General features: G+C 51.4%; 7 protein-coding genes across 7 annotated transcripts; 2 read left to right on the top strand and 5 right to left on the bottom strand.

Annotated features, from left to right (window-relative positions):
• Nucleotides 1-1,077: 1,077 nt before the first annotated feature.
• ABOM_009665 (uncharacterized protein) lies at nt 1,078-2,484 on the bottom strand (the record flags this gene model as incomplete). The annotated part of the gene is made up of 1 exon (XM_022536793.1): nt 1,078-2,484. The coding sequence occupies one exon, from the start codon at nt 2,482-2,484 to the stop codon at nt 1,078-1,080; it is 1,407 nt and encodes a 468-aa protein (XP_022385537.1).
• A 920-nt stretch (nt 2,485-3,404) lies between these two features.
• Nucleotides 3,405-4,625, bottom strand: ABOM_009664 (uncharacterized protein; the record flags this gene model as incomplete). Its single annotated transcript, XM_022536792.1, has 1 exon — nt 3,405-4,625. One exon carries the CDS (start codon nt 4,623-4,625, stop codon nt 3,405-3,407), a length of 1,221 nt encoding a protein of 406 aa, XP_022385536.1.
• Nucleotides 4,626-6,240: 1,615 nt separating this feature from the next.
• ABOM_009663 (uncharacterized protein) lies at nt 6,241-8,124 on the bottom strand (the record flags this gene model as incomplete). The annotated part of the gene is made up of 3 exons (XM_022536791.1): nt 6,241-7,160; nt 7,217-7,325; nt 7,402-8,124. 3 exons carry the CDS (start codon nt 8,122-8,124, stop codon nt 6,241-6,243), a joined length of 1,752 nt encoding a protein of 583 aa, XP_022385551.1.
• An 863-nt stretch (nt 8,125-8,987) lies between these two features.
• Nucleotides 8,988-10,106, top strand: ABOM_009662 (aromatic alcohol reductase; the record flags this gene model as incomplete). Its single annotated transcript, XM_022536790.1, has 4 exons — nt 8,988-9,023; nt 9,112-9,385; nt 9,433-9,521; nt 9,624-10,106. 4 exons carry the CDS (start codon nt 8,988-8,990, stop codon nt 10,104-10,106), a joined length of 882 nt encoding a protein of 293 aa, XP_022385540.1.
• A 799-nt stretch (nt 10,107-10,905) lies between these two features.
• ABOM_009661 (SMP-30/gluconolactonase/LRE family protein) lies at nt 10,906-12,000 on the top strand (the record flags this gene model as incomplete). Its single annotated transcript, XM_022536789.1, has 2 exons — nt 10,906-11,630; nt 11,694-12,000. 2 exons carry the CDS (start codon nt 10,906-10,908, stop codon nt 11,998-12,000), a joined length of 1,032 nt encoding a protein of 343 aa, XP_022385539.1.
• A 516-nt stretch (nt 12,001-12,516) lies between these two features.
• ABOM_009660 (HET domain-containing protein) lies at nt 12,517-15,477 on the bottom strand (the record flags this gene model as incomplete). The annotated part of the gene is made up of 1 exon (XM_022536788.1): nt 12,517-15,477. The coding sequence occupies one exon, from the start codon at nt 15,475-15,477 to the stop codon at nt 12,517-12,519; it is 2,961 nt and encodes a 986-aa protein (XP_022385538.1).
• A 535-nt stretch (nt 15,478-16,012) lies between these two features.
• Nucleotides 16,013-18,212, bottom strand: ABOM_009659 (putative copper amine oxidase; the record flags this gene model as incomplete). Its single annotated transcript, XM_022536787.1, has 4 exons — nt 16,013-16,148; nt 16,203-17,173; nt 17,225-17,801; nt 17,857-18,212. Coding segments are annotated over 4 exons (2,040 nt in total), but the record flags the coding sequence as incomplete, so codon positions are not given.
• Between the last annotated feature and the right edge of the window lie 147 nt (nt 18,213-18,359).

Genomic DNA, 18,359 nt, shown 5'->3' with positions numbered 1-18,359 from the left:
GTAAACGAGCAGCCATCGCGCGCATCTCATGCTGAAGCGACTCGATTTGGCGATCAACTGATTGGAACCTCGCAGATACCCTATTCTTGTCAGCCCAGAGCTCAACTCAGATATGAAGCTTCGCGTACCCTTCATCATTTGGTTCCTCCACCGAAGTCGTAGCGTTACTCAGCGCATAAGCGCTAGGCGTATAAATGCATGGCACGCCATCGCGAGCGCACCGTGAACACGTTGGCTCACCACTGCATTTCAATTTACGCCTTTTGCATTCATTACTGGCAGGATTCAATCAGCCATGTATCTTCCAACGTAGTCCTGTTATAAGGTGATGGGCGCACCAAGCGACCTGAGTGTATTTGGCTCGCTTTTTCCGAGGGGGTTCCGAGGTGACGTAGCTGTGCGTGGGAGATTCCGACTGCATGGATGAGATCTAGAGGAATCAACTAAGTCGAGTAGATCGTAGAATAGACCCTGATGGGCCGGATGAATGATCCCGAGAGGTGATCAGGCAATCGTGGTGCGGAATAACGGGGTTACCAAGAATGATGGTGAAGCGCAGAAGTGGAATCCAATTCCGAGCGATCCCGAGGGCGTGAAAATGTAAACCTTGTTGCCTGAGATTGAAGAGCGCTTTATCTTATCGCCACAGCTTATCTTATCGCTACCAGATACTGGAGTTTAGATACATGAATGAGAGATTTTTTTTTTTTCATATTGATCCAAGCATCTGCGGAGCACATTTAAACATTTTAATATCGTTTTCAAACAGATCAATAGACCGAAGTTGAGAAAGCAAAATAGCCTCCCTCATAAGACAGATTCACAGTCAGCGCGATAGCGTCATTATAAACAAAAATACGCAAAAGGCCGTATCATAGGATCGTCGAGTAAGAATCGACAAACTACTCAGTCCGCGCGGCAATAGAACATGAGCTCCGAATGGTAAAGAATTGAAGTAAGAATAATCGAAAGTCATGGCCTCATTTCTCGTTAATCTCGCATGTTGGCTGATCAAATAGTGATTGAACCTTAATATTATGGGGTTTCGGGGACAAATTCAAGTACAGAAGGCCTGCATTAACATGTCGCTACTGGAGGAACGCATTGGTTCAAAATGGTAGGATCGTCGATGAAGCCGTCTCTTCGTATATAGTCCTTCGCCCCAGATACGTCACGTTCAAGAATGACACCGTGATGTCCATCAACGGGCCTTGTATCATTGTATGTTCGTGCCATGAATGACATGAGGCTCTGAAGAACTTGGATTTTCTTTACATCGGGTGCAGAACGAGTGACCCTTAATGCCTCCGCAAATATGGCAGGCATGTAGTAAAGGATTACCGCATCTTCGTCATTGCATCCGTCGACGTTCAATCCATTCACGAGCTCTGTTAGTGTAGGTTGCGGGAGATCTATGAATGCTTTCTCAAACAGTTCAGCTAGATGTTTATCCGCTACCCTACCCATCGCACAGAGGCGGAGAAAGGCACGGTCGCTGCGACTATTTGTGGATAATGCATGGAAGCCTTGTTCGGCTAGTAGCTGACCTCGATTTTGCAGGACCGTGTTATACGCGTCGCGCACTGAAAGCTTGCCGGTAATGACATTCATCAGCACCGGGTAGGCGGACAGAAAGGACTGGCAGACCGGCTCGATCATGCGAACGGCACCGCGCGCGTCAACATGGCCACCTGCGCCCGATACATCCAACATAATCTCGAGATATTTCATCCTAAATGCCTGTGGCTTTCCTTGTAGCATGAGAATACTCACCAAACTTCCTGGGACGTTCTCACCTTGTGTCAATTGTGGAATGTTGAGCTTTGCGCCGACCTCGACCCCTAGCAGCATCTCCTCTCGTTTTTTGTCCGAGAGTAAGCGCAGCGGCTTATCAAACTGACCCAGCTCAATGGCCCTGGCTAAGATCTGGTCATGGTTTGGCTTCTTTCCATCCTTCCTGTGCACGAAGTCTTCTAGCTCGGGATCCTTTCCCACATCTCCAAGTATCAAGGATACGACCAAGCCCAGTATATCGTCATTCTTTCTCAAGATCTCCCGCGCTAGCTGGCGAAAGCGTGTGAATGTTTCTGGGGACAGCTTCACGACACCGGGCTGATGTGCCGTAAAAGCCTGATAGTTATCCTCGAGGAGCCACTTTAATGACAGGAAATTGACCACCGTTCGGTTTATCTCGGCGAAATCGTCACGAAACAGAAACTGCGACGGCGTAAGGGCTTTCCCACCTAAACTTCCCTTCGGAGGATCCCCGTCGCCCTGCTCGAGGTTGTATTCGACACGCTTGAGGCGAACGAATTCAGATCTGAACTGGCGGTACAAAAGCCGCACGGCTTTTTCGTCGCTCAAAGTCTCCAGTTCGCCGCGACGGATGATTTCTGCTAATTCCGACCCATGATCGAAATCCGTGACTTTTCGCAACCAGTTGACAATACAATCGATCATCCACTGGAAGTTCTTTTTCGGCATGGCGGCTTTTCTGACTGTGGCGCAGGGGCTGTCAGGAAGGAAGTTGGGCCGTCAGCCAGCGCTCTTGGGGGGATGAGGGGTTTATGTAGCAAGCAAGAAAAAAAAAGCCCTACAGGTTTGACTCCGCCTCGGTGCGCCCGCGCTAAACGCAAGCCCAGCCTCCCATGGAACGAACCCCCTTGACAATTGTCCAGGCCGATGTGAGGTGTTGCAATGTCGTCTCCATCATTTTTCTGATATGGTTATGGTGGGTCATTTATGAATTTCACCTGACTGCAACCGTCTCCAGTCACTAACGATGGCCCTAGCCAGGGACAGACTGGAAATACGAAGCCAAGTGGAGTGCAGCATTGATGGCCAATGATCGTCAAATCTTAGCGCTGATGACCTGGCATCTGACAGCCCAAGAAGTAAAAGAAGACGACGAATAAGAAGAACAAGAGGAAAACCGAGGAGAGCTGGTACTGCGAGTCCTCACTCTCATGACTATTCCAAGGGAGGTCATATTCCTCTCCGGACAAAAGTCCAGTCAGCCTTGTATTCGGTAGATAGATCTTTACTACACGAAATACGCTACGGCTACTGGCCCATAGCGGTGAGGATATGATCTCTATTGGCTAGCCAATAGAGCAGAGAAGTCCATGCGTGGAGGAAGCTCCGCCACCTCGACTTCAGCCGCGTGTCCACTGCACTGTCTGGCCGCCCCGTTCTAGCCCTAGACTCTGCATACTCGTCTTGCGACCGACCAACGAGATACGTGCGGTTGTGGTTTTTAGTGAAAGCTTGGTCGATCAAATCATAGAAATGTTAATCGTTTAAACTGGAATCTATCTCTATCCAAGTAAATTGGATTATACAAGGGAGTGTCTTTCTCATTTCTATACAAATCCCATAGCAAAAAGGACGTTGGCAGAACAATATCAAACCTGGGAGGGTACCCCGTTCGCATCCTGATGCGAAGGCTCTCGAGGATGCACCCCTATTATTGAATCTTTTCTGGCAACTGCCGGCCACGTCGTATTTCCGCTCAAAGCGTTCTGCAATGCCTCCCGGAGCCATTCATCCCAGGGGGCTGTTTTTGGTGCAATGTTTGCCCTCCTCACCCAATCAATCGACCTGGTCTCCAAAATGGCCAACCATAACACTTCCGTATAATTACCCTTCTTTTGAGGCATGTCGTGCTGGATATCATATCGGCTCATATCCCAGACATCACCAGGCTCCACCAGCAATGCCAACCCCCAGTAAAGGATGTTCAGGATGAAATACGCAGCACCAACGGCGATCTGGATCTTTTCGCTGCTGTTGCTGAACATAATCACCGATGTCATCAGGAGAAGTGTGCTCAGAGCCAAGAAGACCTGGCGCACTTTGTCCGGATATTCATACTGGCAGGAATCCATCCCCTTGTACAGTTCTCGGATCACATACTCATCCCCACGGACCACAATGAACGCTCCTCCACGAGTGCGAATGACCACATCGGCAGGAGGCATCTTAGCATTCTGGTCCCGCTCAGAGAGCTTTGGAGACCAGTGGGCCGAAAGACTAGCGGCACTAGTAGACAGGGCCATGGTGCTGACGCCGACCAGCGCTACGCCGTCGTGGATTACACCGGCAAAGACCAACAGACCCACCGACATGAAAATCGATACAATTGTAATTACGTTCAGCAAGGACATGGTTTTGACACGGATGGGCTTGTTTGATTCTCCCTTTTCCCGATCGTGCCCGAGGTTGTGTTCAATTTTGCAGGATCGGAACTCAAAAGGTTCGAGATCTTCGATTTTGTGTACTAGAGTCGCAAAGTAGTTTAGTTCTGTAAGAACGGTACCAGAATGTACACCAACGACATCGACATTGGCCGCTGAAGGTAGACGATACAGCCGCCGAGTATCGAGAAGGGTTTCGGGAGCTGGCAAAAGGCGAGGAAATAGACCGAAGGCTGAGGCAGTGATGGAGGGCATGTGCTTTTGAGTGGCAGAGCTGCCAATGACCGCGAGAAGAATGAGAATATCAAAATGCCATTTCGACTCTTCCGAGTCTAGTTGTGTTGGGAACCAGCCCATCTCCGAAGTCGTGTCTAGCAGGTAAAGGACGATGATCCGGATGTGCTGTCCGTCGCCGCCACGAACATCCATATATATGGCTATTTTGCATAGGAGCACCACATCTCCGATCGATGATGAAGCTGAATCCACCCCTCCTTTGAAACTGTTTGTCAAGCTATTCGAGGAAGTTGATGGAGAACGCGCCAAGTCATCAATGCAGCAAGACCAAGAGTGGAGCCCGGTCGAATCAGAATATAGGGATGCCCCATGAACTGCTGGTAGACTACTGTCGATCTCGGTTCCATTGCATTTTCACTTCGCAAGAACCAAATTGCTACGGCCGTTGTACTTCGGTCGATATCTTGTTTTTCTTCGCAAAGGTTCACGTATCGCGCCTTACGTAGCCACAAGAGAATACCTGGTGCTTGGTCCACACAGGTATGAGGGGGATAAGTGTGGTGAGCGGTAATGTTTCGAACCACCGCCAGCCTCGTCCTCTGCATACTAACATAGTTGATAGTCTGTGCGAATGACTCAGTGCATATGGGATTCAATCCCTGCAAACTCGATCCATCCAACTCCAGACCCCAGTCGGGAGATCGCCGGACGGGTCGACCCTAAGCCAAGTGGGTACTATCCACTTGTTGGGCATGCTGTAAAGCTCGCACTTGCCTTGAAAAGGCTCCAAAGGACGAGCTGCATCACTATAGCACATATTGGAATCACCTCCAGCCAAACGGATTATGGGTTGCTCCGCTAATGGCTGTTCAACTTGCTGCGCAGGCAGGACAAGCGACCCCCCAAAAAAAACGATTGGTATTGTTCAAACTCTGACGTATCAACTACAGAAAAGATGAACATGTATATACTGTGAGGTGATGCTAGTACTAGGTATTACCAGTGATGATACCGGTGTCTTTTTTTTCCCTTTCCTTTCCTTCCCTTTTTCTTTTTCTTTACTTTCTTTTCTGATCTTGTCTTTTCTTTTCCTGTCTTACTCTTTATGGATACTTATGTTGTATTATTTTCTATAGCATATCCCGATCAACCCTCGAAAGTTTCACCGGGGCCTCGCACCCTTTTTCATATCGGACTAGATAACCCATGGTCATGCTGGATCTACTAATATGCATTACATGATGAGTGGTCTAGAGAAGGTTATTTTAACCTAGAGGGCGCAATGTGAGCAACCGATACCAGGAGTAATGCGCTTGATGCTCTCCATCTCACCCAAAGTGAGCCACTATGAACAGAATTCCTGCGGAAAACAACCATTTCGTCGACGGGTCGAAGTACCATGTCTTTCAGGCCCTTCCCACAAGGTAGGGTTCAAAAAATATACCTCAAGCAGCACGGTACATCGTGTATCTAGTCGGTAGCAAAGCAATAGCGTAATCTAGAATCGATCATGCTCTTTCGACTTGTGTTGTGTTTTTGTTCTAGGTCTGGCAGCATGTCCGGCCCTAGAGCCTTTCTCCTCCGGCCGATGTAGATCCTATCCCCAGATCAGTAAGGTCCCAGTTTCTCGGATCTGTCACGTCGATTACGCTGTTGCTTTCTATGCTCCAATATGCTAATTCTCTTGTTCTGCAATCTACCGTGCTTTCGGCTTCAAAAAGCCTACCTTCACGATAATGAAAAAGAAATGACAGATAAGCGTGTCCTGACACGCCCAAATGATCACTCCTACGCTACACCACCCTACTTAACCTAGAATAGTTTCAAGCCCTCGCTCAGCCATAACATCAATCCAATGTACGATCGGAAGCCCCCTCCCGCACACAGGTACCGCCTGGTCCGCTCTTATCCACGACTCCCTGACAATCAAGCCCGCCTGCTGCACAGCGTGTAACCCGACATAGCAGACCAGGTTTTGGAGTCGAGACGCTACAAACGACCGCCAATGCTCGATCTCCGCTGCCGGTGTCGGCGCAAATGCAAACACACGGTGACCGCCTGCCGAAACGGTTCCTCCATCGTCGCCGGTTCTCGGACGCCGGAGGGTACTGCCCGCAATCACGAGCGCTAGCATCTGCGTCGCGCGCGTGCCGGAGGTCTCGGGGATCGACGCGATCAGGGCAAGAATCGTGATTGCTAGGGAGTTCAACTGGCTGCTGTGCGATTCGGAATCGATGTCGTCTAGTTCAGGGACCCTTTCCCGCCCCGACAGCGATGGTCTTTGACGCCGTACGAGTAACTCGGGGAACATCCGGTAGAGCTCCAGCAGGGCCGCGAGCTGGTACACACGCGCGAGAATCCGGAAATGTGGGACCGGGGCAGACGGATCGCCCGTCTCAGGGACCGATTCCGAGGCGGGGAGACGATACTCAGTGAACAAGGTTTCGAGATGTCTTGCCTGCGACAGCAGTGGTTGTCTTGCGTCGGGAAGGGAAAGTGCTGTCTTCGAGGCCGCCCTGGTAGGAGATGACGATGACGATGAAATCTTCCACCGTAGATGATGGAGCTGTCGAGCAATAGCACCCACCTCAGATAGGTGAATGAACAGTCTGGTCGAGAGCCCGCTCCAGGGGTTTATCAAGCCCCACGGTTCATTCGGGGTACAGAGCGGCAGGAGGTAGGCGGCCGGACATAGGTCTCGTTGGTCCACGACGAAAGACGTCAAAGCTTCCCAGTAGGCCAAGCGCCCACGAAGAAACGCTCAGCAGGCGAGCGGACCGAACCCGGGAGGAATGAAGATCGAGCGCCGACTCGTTCGGAATATAGCCCCTGGAAAATCGCCCGGGCCGCTTGGAGGTGCTGCGAACCGAGGGAGGAAGGATCATGCCACGACTGTAAAAAAAAGGGGCCCTGTGAGATATGCCAGACTGAGAAGTTTCAACGTCAGACTAGAGTAACTGCCACATACCGAGGTCATGCCGAACATGATGATCCCGAGAAGCAATGCCGCCGCCGATGATTGAGGGGACCTCACAACCGACTCGGGCTCAAGGGACAAAGACCGCGCATCTAGATTCGCAACTGCGGCCGCAAGGCTTGAGAGCACGTCCGTGTGATGGCTCAAAGCCAGCATGCTCAGTTCGGGATACTTTTGCTGTTGCGAGAGGTGGGCGGCGGAGATGGACAGCACGCAGAAATGGACCACGGCATTCTGCGTGGAGAGCGTCGAAACCCATTCGCGCAGCGGATTCGTTGGCGAGTCAAATCCGGAGAGGATGCGACATGTATGAGCGAAATAATATCCTCGCAAGATCGTCGAGGAATCGGTCTTGGGTGATGAGACCAGGTGAACGTCCTGATCATCGTTCCGTACGATCCGATCATTCCAGGAGGTCCGCGTTATGATGGGGCAATCTGTGTCAAGAACTAAACCCTCAGATCCACCCGTATGGTCATTTGTACGGACCGATGTGCAAGGGTCAAATCCTCTAGAGCATTGTGTATTCACAGGTCTTGTTAATCGCTCATTGGTACTAGGGGGCAATGACTGCTTACCACTCCCAGGGGACGAGACATGTTCAAGCGAGGGCTGGAGATGGCTTTGTAAAGCAGCACGCAGTTTCTCCGCTGGCTCATAGAACCAGCATGTGCGAGTTTCAACGGTCCCTGACGGAAGTGTGGACCGTTCCATGTGCTGGAAAGAAGACTCCCTGGCCTCATGCCTCACCGACCATTTGAGGGGTTTGTCGTATCCCGGGCAATCGTATCCTCTCGTCGAGCATTCTAGGCACCACGGCCTTCTCTCATCACATTTGATTCGCTTGTTGGCATCAGCGTGATTTGAAGTCCAAAGCGACTAGTATACAGGGGCGTAATCAACATGAGCGCTGGGTGGGATGGGGCCTACGCGTTGCTTACACCGCGCACATCCAGCTGTGCTATTTGTCAGCAGATTCTTGCACCATTGGGATGGCAGGTAAAATGATTTACCACGGGATTTGATTGTCCTTCTCGCACGTTGAATGTCTCGGCGTGTCATGTTTTGTGGGGATAGCGTGGAATTGCTCAAGAGGCAAGAACGCACGGGATAGAAAACAAGCTCCAGAAGTATCGCCTATATTGGTCTTGCAGGAGGAATGCCCCACTCGGACGCTTATTAATTAAGGTGAGGATGCACTGAACGGGATCTGGCGCTGTCTGCTACTACTGTCGGCAAGATCTGAGTTGCTCTCCTTCGAGTATACGGTACACTACGGTTCGACCAATCGCACTTTTTCGCCCGGAATGGTTTAGGCTGGGGCTTTGTAATTCAGGCTCCACTTTCATGAAGGTATATCGGCCCGGCATTTATGGTTGTCCAGAACCCGATGCACAGGTCTGCGATGGTATCATGTACATGCTTACAAATGGCGACAGGATAATGGGTATATAAGTGCTAGAAGGGCATACGATTAAGGCTCTCTCAGAATAGCTCGACTGAGGATCAGACAATCGCCCGCATATTTGCAAGGCACCAATTCCGCAAAGCAATCCCAGCAATAACATCTAAAGAAAATGGCATCCGCTCTGAGAAATGTGGTGATAGTCGGGGTAAGTTAATCGATACGAGTTAAATGTGGCTCCCCATCTATGCAGCCCCCCAGCCCTATCTAGAGGCGCTGACCTAATATTCTGTTAGGCTGGAGGAAACTTGGGCTCGCATGTTCTCCAAGCGTTCCTTGCCTCGGATGCATTCAACGTCACCGTGCTTTCGAGAGAATCCTCTGCCAGTGTGTTCCCGGACGGTCTGCCCGTGATCCGGTCGGACTATAGTCCTGAATCCCTTGTCTCGGCGTTCCAGGGCCAGGATGCTGTCATCAGCGTCGTAGGACGAGGCGGGTATGCCCACCAGCAGAAATTGGTCGATGCGGCGCTGGCAGCTGGAGTGAAACGGTTCATTCCCGCCGAGTTCGGTAACAACTCGGCAGATGCCAGAGTCCGGGCGTGGCGCCAATTCTAGAGGGCAAGAAGGCCAAAGTCGATTACTTGAGGGAGAGAGAGGACCGGATGAGCTGGACGACAGTCATCACAGGTGCCTTCTTCGATTATGTGAGTTGAATGTGCCAGGCGCGTTTCTTGCAAGAACAGCCCTTTGTCTATGTACCCCCCTTCCGAAACTAAAGATGACGAGTCTAATACCCTCGCCCCCAGGCTCTCAAGATTGGATTCTTGGGGTTTGACCTCCAGTCCCGCGAAGCGACCATCTACGATGAAGGTGTCACCCCGGCTTCTGTCAGCACCCTGCCCCAAATTGGCCGTGCTCTTGTTGCCATTCTGCAGAATGCGGAAGCCACGAAAAACCAATACGTCTACGTGGAATCATTCACCGTCACGCAGAACGATGTGCTCCAGGCCCTCGAGACGGCCACGGACGAGAAATGGAAGGTTGACCACGTGGACCTCCAACCTCTCATCAAGGAAAGCACCGAGCGGTTTAACAACGGCGACCTCGCGGGGGCACGGATCTTGAACCTGGCGGCGGGATTGGCGAAATTCCCAGATGGACCGTATGGCGATTGGAGTCGAGTGCCGGGTGGCTCCTGGAATGTCAGGTTGGGCTTGGAAAAGGAAGAATTGGATCAGGTTGTTCGGTCACTCATCAGTGACGATGCTGGAGCGGCTGGCCGGATGTAGTCAGTGTGCTCTTGGTGTCATCATCATCATCATCATCATCATTACTCAAGGACAACCCAAGCTTAGCAAGCATACTATATATAAGCCAATTCGATCAATTGATTTAGGTCCACTATATTATCTTCCAATTATAACTGTCTATATATGGATTCCCAACCAGTGTGGCCCCGAAGATATTTACCGCTTTAATAATATAATCCTGTATACAGGGCGGAGTGCAAGCCTGGGACAGACCGTGTCTCCATCAGCACTTGTGTTCCTATTTTCTGTTTATTTACTCCGTACCCACAATATGACCGGAAGGAATCTAGTGTCTCGGTCATCGAGCATGATGACACCAGAAAACTACTGTGGAGGCATGGCTCCGCTTTTATGTACGAGGACCCGCTGGACTCTACCCTAAGTTGAATTCTGCGGCCACCGTGATAGTGGCTCGCCGCTGGCTATAAGCCCCCAGTGCGACACCAAAGAGTAGGGCTATGAGATCAATGCCGCATGCCCTTGATTGTTCTTGCCTTGATCGCGTATGGAGAACCATCTCGCTGCTGATCTGCACGGGAGAACTTCGGAGAATATTTCCGCGATCCCATTCTTATGACTAACCCAGGGGATGAAAAGTCAATCTGGGCAAGTGGATCCTGAATCCGAATCCGATGGGCCTGATCGACCATGAAGCTCAAAGAGGAAGCCCAGTCGATCTAGGATTCACTAGCGTGGTTTCGGGCCGTGGCTCAATATAAGGTGTACATTCCCCCCCCCAAACTCCTGGATGTTACGTGTCAACTAGACTACAGTCACCATGGCCAGCAATTTGACCTTCCCAGGCCATCCGGCCAACATCTCACAGATCTCCTCCACATTTGAGATCCACGACAACCGATTCTACAATCTTATCGGCTCGTCCCCTACGCTGGAGGTCCTTCTCAAGAACGATGATGTCCCTTTTGCGCACGAAGCAAGCGTCTTTATCCCCTCTACCGACGAGCTCTTCCTGACCAGCAATATCTTTACCGACCCCGTCACTAACCATTCCACGATTCAAATTTCGAAAGTCAAGGTGAACGCTCAGCCGGTTACCAGTGAAGTGATCAACACTACGATCCCCATGGCGAACGGAGCTGTAAACCATGGCGACGGGATCCTCTTCTGCGGTCAAGGAAACCAAACCGAAACGAGCGGCTTATACCAGATGTCAATTGACTCTCCGTACGAGGCAGAGGTACTCGTCAGTGGCTTTTACGGCCGGCAATTCAACTCGCCCAATGACGTGGTCGTGCATGGTGATGGATCAATCTGGTTTACCGATCCCATCTACGGTTCGAAACAAGGATTCCGTCCAAAGCCCCAGTTGCCGAATCAGGTCTACCGTTTTGACCCTGCTACGAAGAACGTGCGCGTTGTTGCCGACGGATTCGGTCGGCCGAATGGTATTGCTTTCTCGCCAGATGAGAAGACGGTGTATATCACGGATACAGGGTCTACTCCGGGTGATGGCACCAATGATCCCACGGGCCCGGCCACCATGTAAGTCAATTTCCTTATCCAGCCACTCAATCCCATTTTGCCCTGTCTAATTGCCTGCATTAGCTACGCTTTCGACTTGTCTACGATCAATGGGGAACAGTTTCTCACCAATCGACGTGTTTTTGCGATGGCTGATACCGGTCTCCCCGATGGAATCAAGCTTGATATGGAAGGGAACGTTTATGCTGGCTGTGGCGATGGTATCAACGTCTGGTCGCCAGGTGGCGTCCTCCTGGGAAAGATTCTGATCAAAAATGGAGCGGCTAACTTTTCCTTTGGTCGTAATGGCCAAATGTTTATTCTCAACGAGAATACGCTCTGGACTGCTCAGCTGAGCCGTGCCGTCAAGGGTGCACTGCTGAAGATTTGAGAAAGATTTGAGACGGACTCAGAATACAGTCAACGATCGCTCACGCATGTAGTACTAATATAGATTAATATTTATGTGAGCATATCACATCGTAGCATGATGACCTTTCAAAATCGCTACCGAACTATGTATCTTGAAGTCAAGTTGAAGATTCTAACCAGGCATTTTTGGCTGATAGATACTTTTGCGAATCCGGACAGGGCATTCATTCTGAGAGTCCCGTTCGAGATTGTCGCTCACAACCTAAATATTGTTACCTCAGACCTATAACACAATCTGCCTAATTATATCACAGGATAATCGAATGATTAACGGTTGACAATTGGTGACGAAAAAGCCTCCATTCGATAATTGAATAGATTGAATAGCGATGGAATGCCTTAATTCCTGGGCAGTCCCCTTCCCAAAATGGTAGAACGGAAATATTCATTAAGGCTTAGGTTGGGGAGTTGAAGAGTGTAGATCCCACCCTCTCTTCCACGGCATAGCGATTGCAAGAAGAAGGAGAACGGGGCTCTATATCAAGGCAAAGACCTCCTCTGGGCCCAAGGCATTTCCACTCTTACAGTCCACTAGTGCCTCACCGTCCATTTTACCATGAACATAAGCTTCACCGATCACCCTGAAACAGTTCCGTCTTGCCTTTTTCGAGGACTCTCGCAAGATGAGCGGGACGCTGCAGCCATACAAGATGCAAATAAAATCGCCTCGTTTGGTGCCTGGCGGACAGAGTCCAACAAGACCACCGTCGGCCCAGAAATCTCGTTCCTCGCCGTCCACGCTCTCCGTAGTATCCTCTTCGGATATAGACTCGACATCAGATGCACCAGGTGACGTTGGTATGTTGTCTGCCTTTCTCGAGTTCTGTTTCTCTGGAGTGACATGCCCTTGAGCAGTGCTCATCACAGCCCTGAAGAACCTCCTGTTCCATGTAATATTGCGGACGCGCGTGAGGTAGCCGCGAAGCATATCTGATGGACCTTGGAGCAGCTGACCGACGTTGAGATCGCCATTATTAAAGGTATCGGCAATCTCCAAGCATCGCAGGCACGCTCTTTGATACCAGGCGGGCGGGATTTGGCCTTCGGAGTCTCTATCTGCTATCAGTGTCCGCCATATGTGGTCTGGTACACTTTCAGGGCTCTTGCTAATGCCCGGCCAGCCACCTATGTCCCGTAGGGATGTTCGTGGAATTAAGCCTGGTGCATTTACCAGTGATACATGATCAATGCTGGCCAGCTTGAACCCCTTGACCATCAAGGTCGATGGCGTTTCCTGTTGCGCATGTAGTGGCGAACCGTCTTTTTGATGAGTGTCCTGTCTCTCCATTCCGGACCTTACCGGCTCAAACTGCGTACCACCAGAGGCACTATAGCGTGAATTGCCCACGGGCCCTACGAGAGATTCTCCGTTCTTTCGTCCCTCATAGACCTCTTCCGGCTCGCCGAACTCGGAATCACGGAGAAGCCGAATCCATGAGGGCAAGGATCCTTTTGCGGTCTTCGGTGGCATTGCCCAAGAGCGGCAAATGATATCCAGCGATTTTGACGTCTCGATACAGTATCTAGTGAAGTTCTGGTAAACTTCAATCTCATCTAGTCTGTAGTCAATGACGAGTTGATGGGATATGGGTTGTTGCTCGCGCTCCTTCTTATCGACATAAGCAGCAACGTCTCGTGTATCGCTGGCGATGGACACAAGGCTGTACACGATATCACGCGGGTCGGCAGTGTCGAACGTATTGAGAGAGGTAACTAGAGCCTCAATTCCCTTGAGGGGTCGAAGGATTTCACCACCCGGTGTTCGTAAAAACAGTCTGCTTGTTGCTTCAAGCAGAATACTCGCTCCGAATGACTGGACCTCTCCTAACGTCTGGGGACCCTCCTTCCACGTTTCAAAATCAAACAACTCTCTAATCTTGTCCCGAGTCGCTACAAAAATCGAAACTGCGTCCGCGAATTCTGCCCATTGCACGGTCTTGGTGCCACAGTGCACTGCTGCCGACTTCGCTAGTGAGATCTCTTGGACAACCCAACGACGAGAGAACCAGCGGTCTCTCATCAGCTCGGCCAGAGCATACCAGTTCCCGGCTTGTCCTTTGTCGTTCGCTAGTCTCTCGAGAAATGCAAAGTCCATAATCTTTGTGATAAACTCCATCGCACGATCACTTCTCCCATCGCTATCCGCTTCGCCTAGCCAAACACACACATGGTTCGCCATCCGGTAGATGGTGGCCATTTGCTGAAGTTGCTCTGTCTTCTCCTTTTGGTCCTCCTGGTTGATGCATACTGCATCGGCCCATAAAGCGATCGGTACGTCCTTTCTTCGTAATCGAAGCAATGCCTGGAAGAGGTTCTTCCGAATTGGTATCTCTTTGGCATAGCGTGCAACATATTTCCACTTGGTTGCCTTCTGCTTAGAGCCTTGGAAGATCAACAGTCTCCGCTGGTCCAAATCTGTCCCCCAACAATAGGAAAGTGCAGCATAGTTGAGGCTGCGGCCTTCCTTTAGAGATTTGGTCTGAAGTGTGCAGATAAGGGGAGACGAGGTGCTCTTCGCGGGATGCAGAACAAGGACCCTAAGTTGGCCGGGATCAATCGCATCATATGAGAACTGAGCTTGCTTCGTGCCATTGTACGGCTTTGCACCGTTGGATGAAGCCTTGGCCTTGGTCTTCCGTGGAATAGACCTCTCGAGGTGTAACTCCCTCGCAAATACGTCTCGTATGGCTTTCGCGTGAAGTATCCTCTTTCTGATTTTCTCGGCTTTGATCAGCCTTTCCCCAGTGTTCATCCATGCGCGCTGTATTCTCTTTTCTTTGACTACCAACAATCGTTCTGCTCGTGGTATTGCCTCTTCTGGCGTGTCTCTTGGAATGTTCTCTTCTTGTATTGTTGTGCTTTCGTTGCGATTGACCGCTGCCTTTTCCAGCCCCTTCTGTGCGTCGATGGTTGTCTCCAGATTGTGATCTTCCAGCACCTTTATAAGCACAATCTCCACCTCGCTCACCTTGTCCCTTTTTTCTTCACTTAACTGGGCTTCTTTCCTTTCCCATCGGATTATGTCTGGCAGTCCTTCCACTAGTAGATCCCTGCCTAGGGATTTCAGTCGATTGAGATTTTTTATTCGTCTGTCACGAAGCTTTGCTAATGTCTCATTTGCTTGTTCCACCTGTTTGGGAAGCCCCTGGCCCCTCCCCCAAGAGCTGTCTCTATCAGGGCTCCTAAATGCCAAACGCCCAGTCTTGACTTTAGTCTTCTCGGGCAGGAGTGGCAACGAGGTCCGCTTACCCCGAGCCGCCGGCGCAGAGGAGCTCTTGTTCCCGACGGGAGCTTCAGGTGAGTCGGAAGCGTCGCTGGAGTCTGACGGATCTGATAAATTGTCAGAGTCAGAGGAGTCCGTTACAGGTGAATCGGACTGGGGTTTGATGGTAACAATGGAGCGACTGGAACGAGTCCGATATGGCGACGCCGACATCTTTGCAACGTTACAACTCCACACAGACAGACACAACTTGTACAGAATGCACAGGTAGGAAAATAGCCAACTTCCGGCTTCAACGGCATTCCCATGAGGGGTAGCTCTGCGGGTTATCCTCACTTCGCAGGATTCAGTTGCTCTAATGCAAGCCAATGTTTAGTCTCGAATGTGGGGTCGCCGTGCTGGGGATTCATTGGGTAGGCTTGCACTTGATACGAGTCATTTGCATCTCGCGTAGGAGCATGCGATATGATTTGTTGGTGTTGGTTTGCTCACGGCCTTTTGTCCCCTGTATGATCTTATTTTGCAAGGTTAATTACAGGGTGATTGGCAAAAAGGCACAGTGAGAATCAAGATGTTGAAATGCAAGATAATTGAATTCACGGGTCCAAGCTTCTATCGCTCGAAAAGTCCAAATCGGCCTATTTACGCTGGCAGTCCGACCGTACAGCAACTGCCAAGCCCAACGCTAACTATGTACTGTACAGAGAGTAAGAAATCATCAAGCGGGATATCCTTCCAGTCCCGTCACCTAAATATGCGAGTTCCGGCAGCATTCCGACTGCACGACGCGAGAGGCCGCATTCTTGCCGGACGGAACATCAATCGCCGGGTTTTCGGTGAAGAAGTCGGATGGGCGGATCATGAGCTGGAAGATCTCGACTGGCCTGTTTATTTGTTAGCATTAGATTTCCAACAACGAGGGAGCAAGGTCAACTTACATCACGGGCCAGTCCTCCACCCGAGGGTTGTGAGTGATACCGAACGTGCTCCACACAACGACATCTGTGTTATCGACGGCATCTCCTCGCTTGACGGCGTCTGCCACCCCGTCTACCTCGACCTGGCTCTGCAGTGTGTAGCGACCGCCAGCATACAGCTCAGCATCCCGGTACTTGGTGACCCAGACATGGTGCTGGGCAAACTGGGCACGGCGAGCCTGGATGGAGTTCGGATCCGCCAAGAGCGTCTGGGTGGCCAGCGGGGTGAATTTATACGCCACAGGCTTCTGGCTGATCGGGTTGGTCTTGTTCGGATTGACCATCTTGACCACTCGGTTCAGCTGCGGGGCGGCATCCAGATAAGTGGCGCGCTCGATCGTCTGATTCGTAACCCTGTAGTAGTTGCCGTTGGGGTTGGTAGCTTCGTTCATTGGCACGGGGTGGGATTCCTCGATGACAACGGAGTTGTTCGCCCCGTCCACGGCAGGGTCCATCCGGACACAGAAGATGTGCTGGTGGTTCTGGGCCAGGACACCTCCACTGACCACGTTTCCGTAATCGCTCGTCTTGCCCGGGTCAATGTTGACGACGTTCAGAATCCCCGTGGCACGCGACTCGACCGTGATGCCGCCGGCTTGGTCGAACTTGTAGGCGAAAATGTACTCGTAGTTTGCGAGGGTGATGATGAACTGCACGACGAGCTCCCGGTGGCGAGTCACGACAGCGCGGCCTGTCCGCCAGTTGGAATGCTTCCAGCCAATGCCATTGTCCTGTTCGTGCAAGCAGATTGCATTGGGCAGCTTCTGGGCCTTTCCATCTGCGCCGGTGATGACGGCATCGAAGTACTTGATGACACCCAGGCAGTCGCAACCAATAGACAGGTTGTTGGCCATGTTACCACCGCCGCCATCGCCGAAGTCGAAAGCCTGCTTACGATGGTACGGGGGCCGCGGGTCGGCGTATGGGACGGTCTACTGCTGTCAGTACTTCCGTAGGCGTGGGCCCAAAGCCAGTTAACTCACCATCTCACTAACAGCCAGTCGGTACATGACACTACGGCCGTCGTACCAGACATCGTGGATCGTCGCGCCCTCGCGCGGGTTGAACGCGACACGGAACCGCCACTTCTGCCATTCGACGAGCGATTCGTTGGTGATCTTAAACGAAGGGCCTTCCGGCTGCACCACGTTCAGCGGCTTCAGGTCTTTCCGGCTTCCATTTGGAAGCAGTTCTGGCACATAGTCGGAGTCCTTGCAATGGCCGATGATGTCCCGGGAGAAGGTCTGCTCGTGCAATCCCTCGCCCTTACCTCCCGTCGCGGGACGGTCAATGCGGACAATTTCCTGGGTGACGGCGTCCATCACGGGGATGATGGGCAGAGGGTACGAGTAAAAGTTCGCATCTGCGTTATTCTTGGCGGCGTTTGTGGCGAAACACAGGGCCTGGAAGAACCGCCGGTTGGGATCGGAATAGTCTCGGCCACCGTATGGCCAGGGCTCAATGACCACCTCGAAGCCCTCGGGGAGGTCGAAGTCCGCCATCGCTTTCTGGAACAACGGGGACGCGAGGCAGCGCTCGACCAAAACATCGAACTCGGCCCTGTGAGTTCTTGTTAGTCATCTGTGGACAATGATTGAGTGTGGTCGAGACGTACAGGGTTAAAGCAGCATGATGCTCCTTTCCAATAATCTTGTGCTGCACACGCTTGCGGGTGTTCACATCGATCTCCGCTTCTTGATAGACTGGAATGCGGTCGCCGCTGATCACGTCGTACTGACACAAGGCCAGACGAGCGGGACGCGGAGTGGTGGGACTCAGACGTCCAGCATGTTCCAGAGCCAGGAACTCTTGAAGTTGGTCTTTGGGAGGTTCCGACAAGTAAATCTCGCGGAAGTGAAGGACTGTGTTCGGGTGGGCAGCGACAACGACGTCGCGGGCAATGTTTGTCTCCTCCTCGGAGAGAATGGCAAGGGGATGAGGCGCCATGGTTAATGTGAATCTGATGAGAGTCTGAGGAAGAAAGAAGACAAGAGGTAGGACGAGGCGCGCTTATTATGCATGAAGGCAGCGTAACAATTTCCATATTGAGATAAGCCACATATCGCTGCTCGGAACGTCGGAATGCAGTCCGACGGGTTCCCTCGGGACGCGCGGAAT

Source organism: Aspergillus bombycis, assembly GCF_001792695.1.
Source record: "Aspergillus bombycis strain NRRL26010 chromosome Unknown contig00102, whole genome shotgun sequence".
NCBI classification, from domain to species: Eukaryota; Fungi; Ascomycota; class Eurotiomycetes; order Eurotiales; family Aspergillaceae; genus Aspergillus; species Aspergillus bombycis.
Note: the sequence above shows the minus strand (reverse complement) of the source record. Positions and strands in the feature narration are given on the sequence as shown.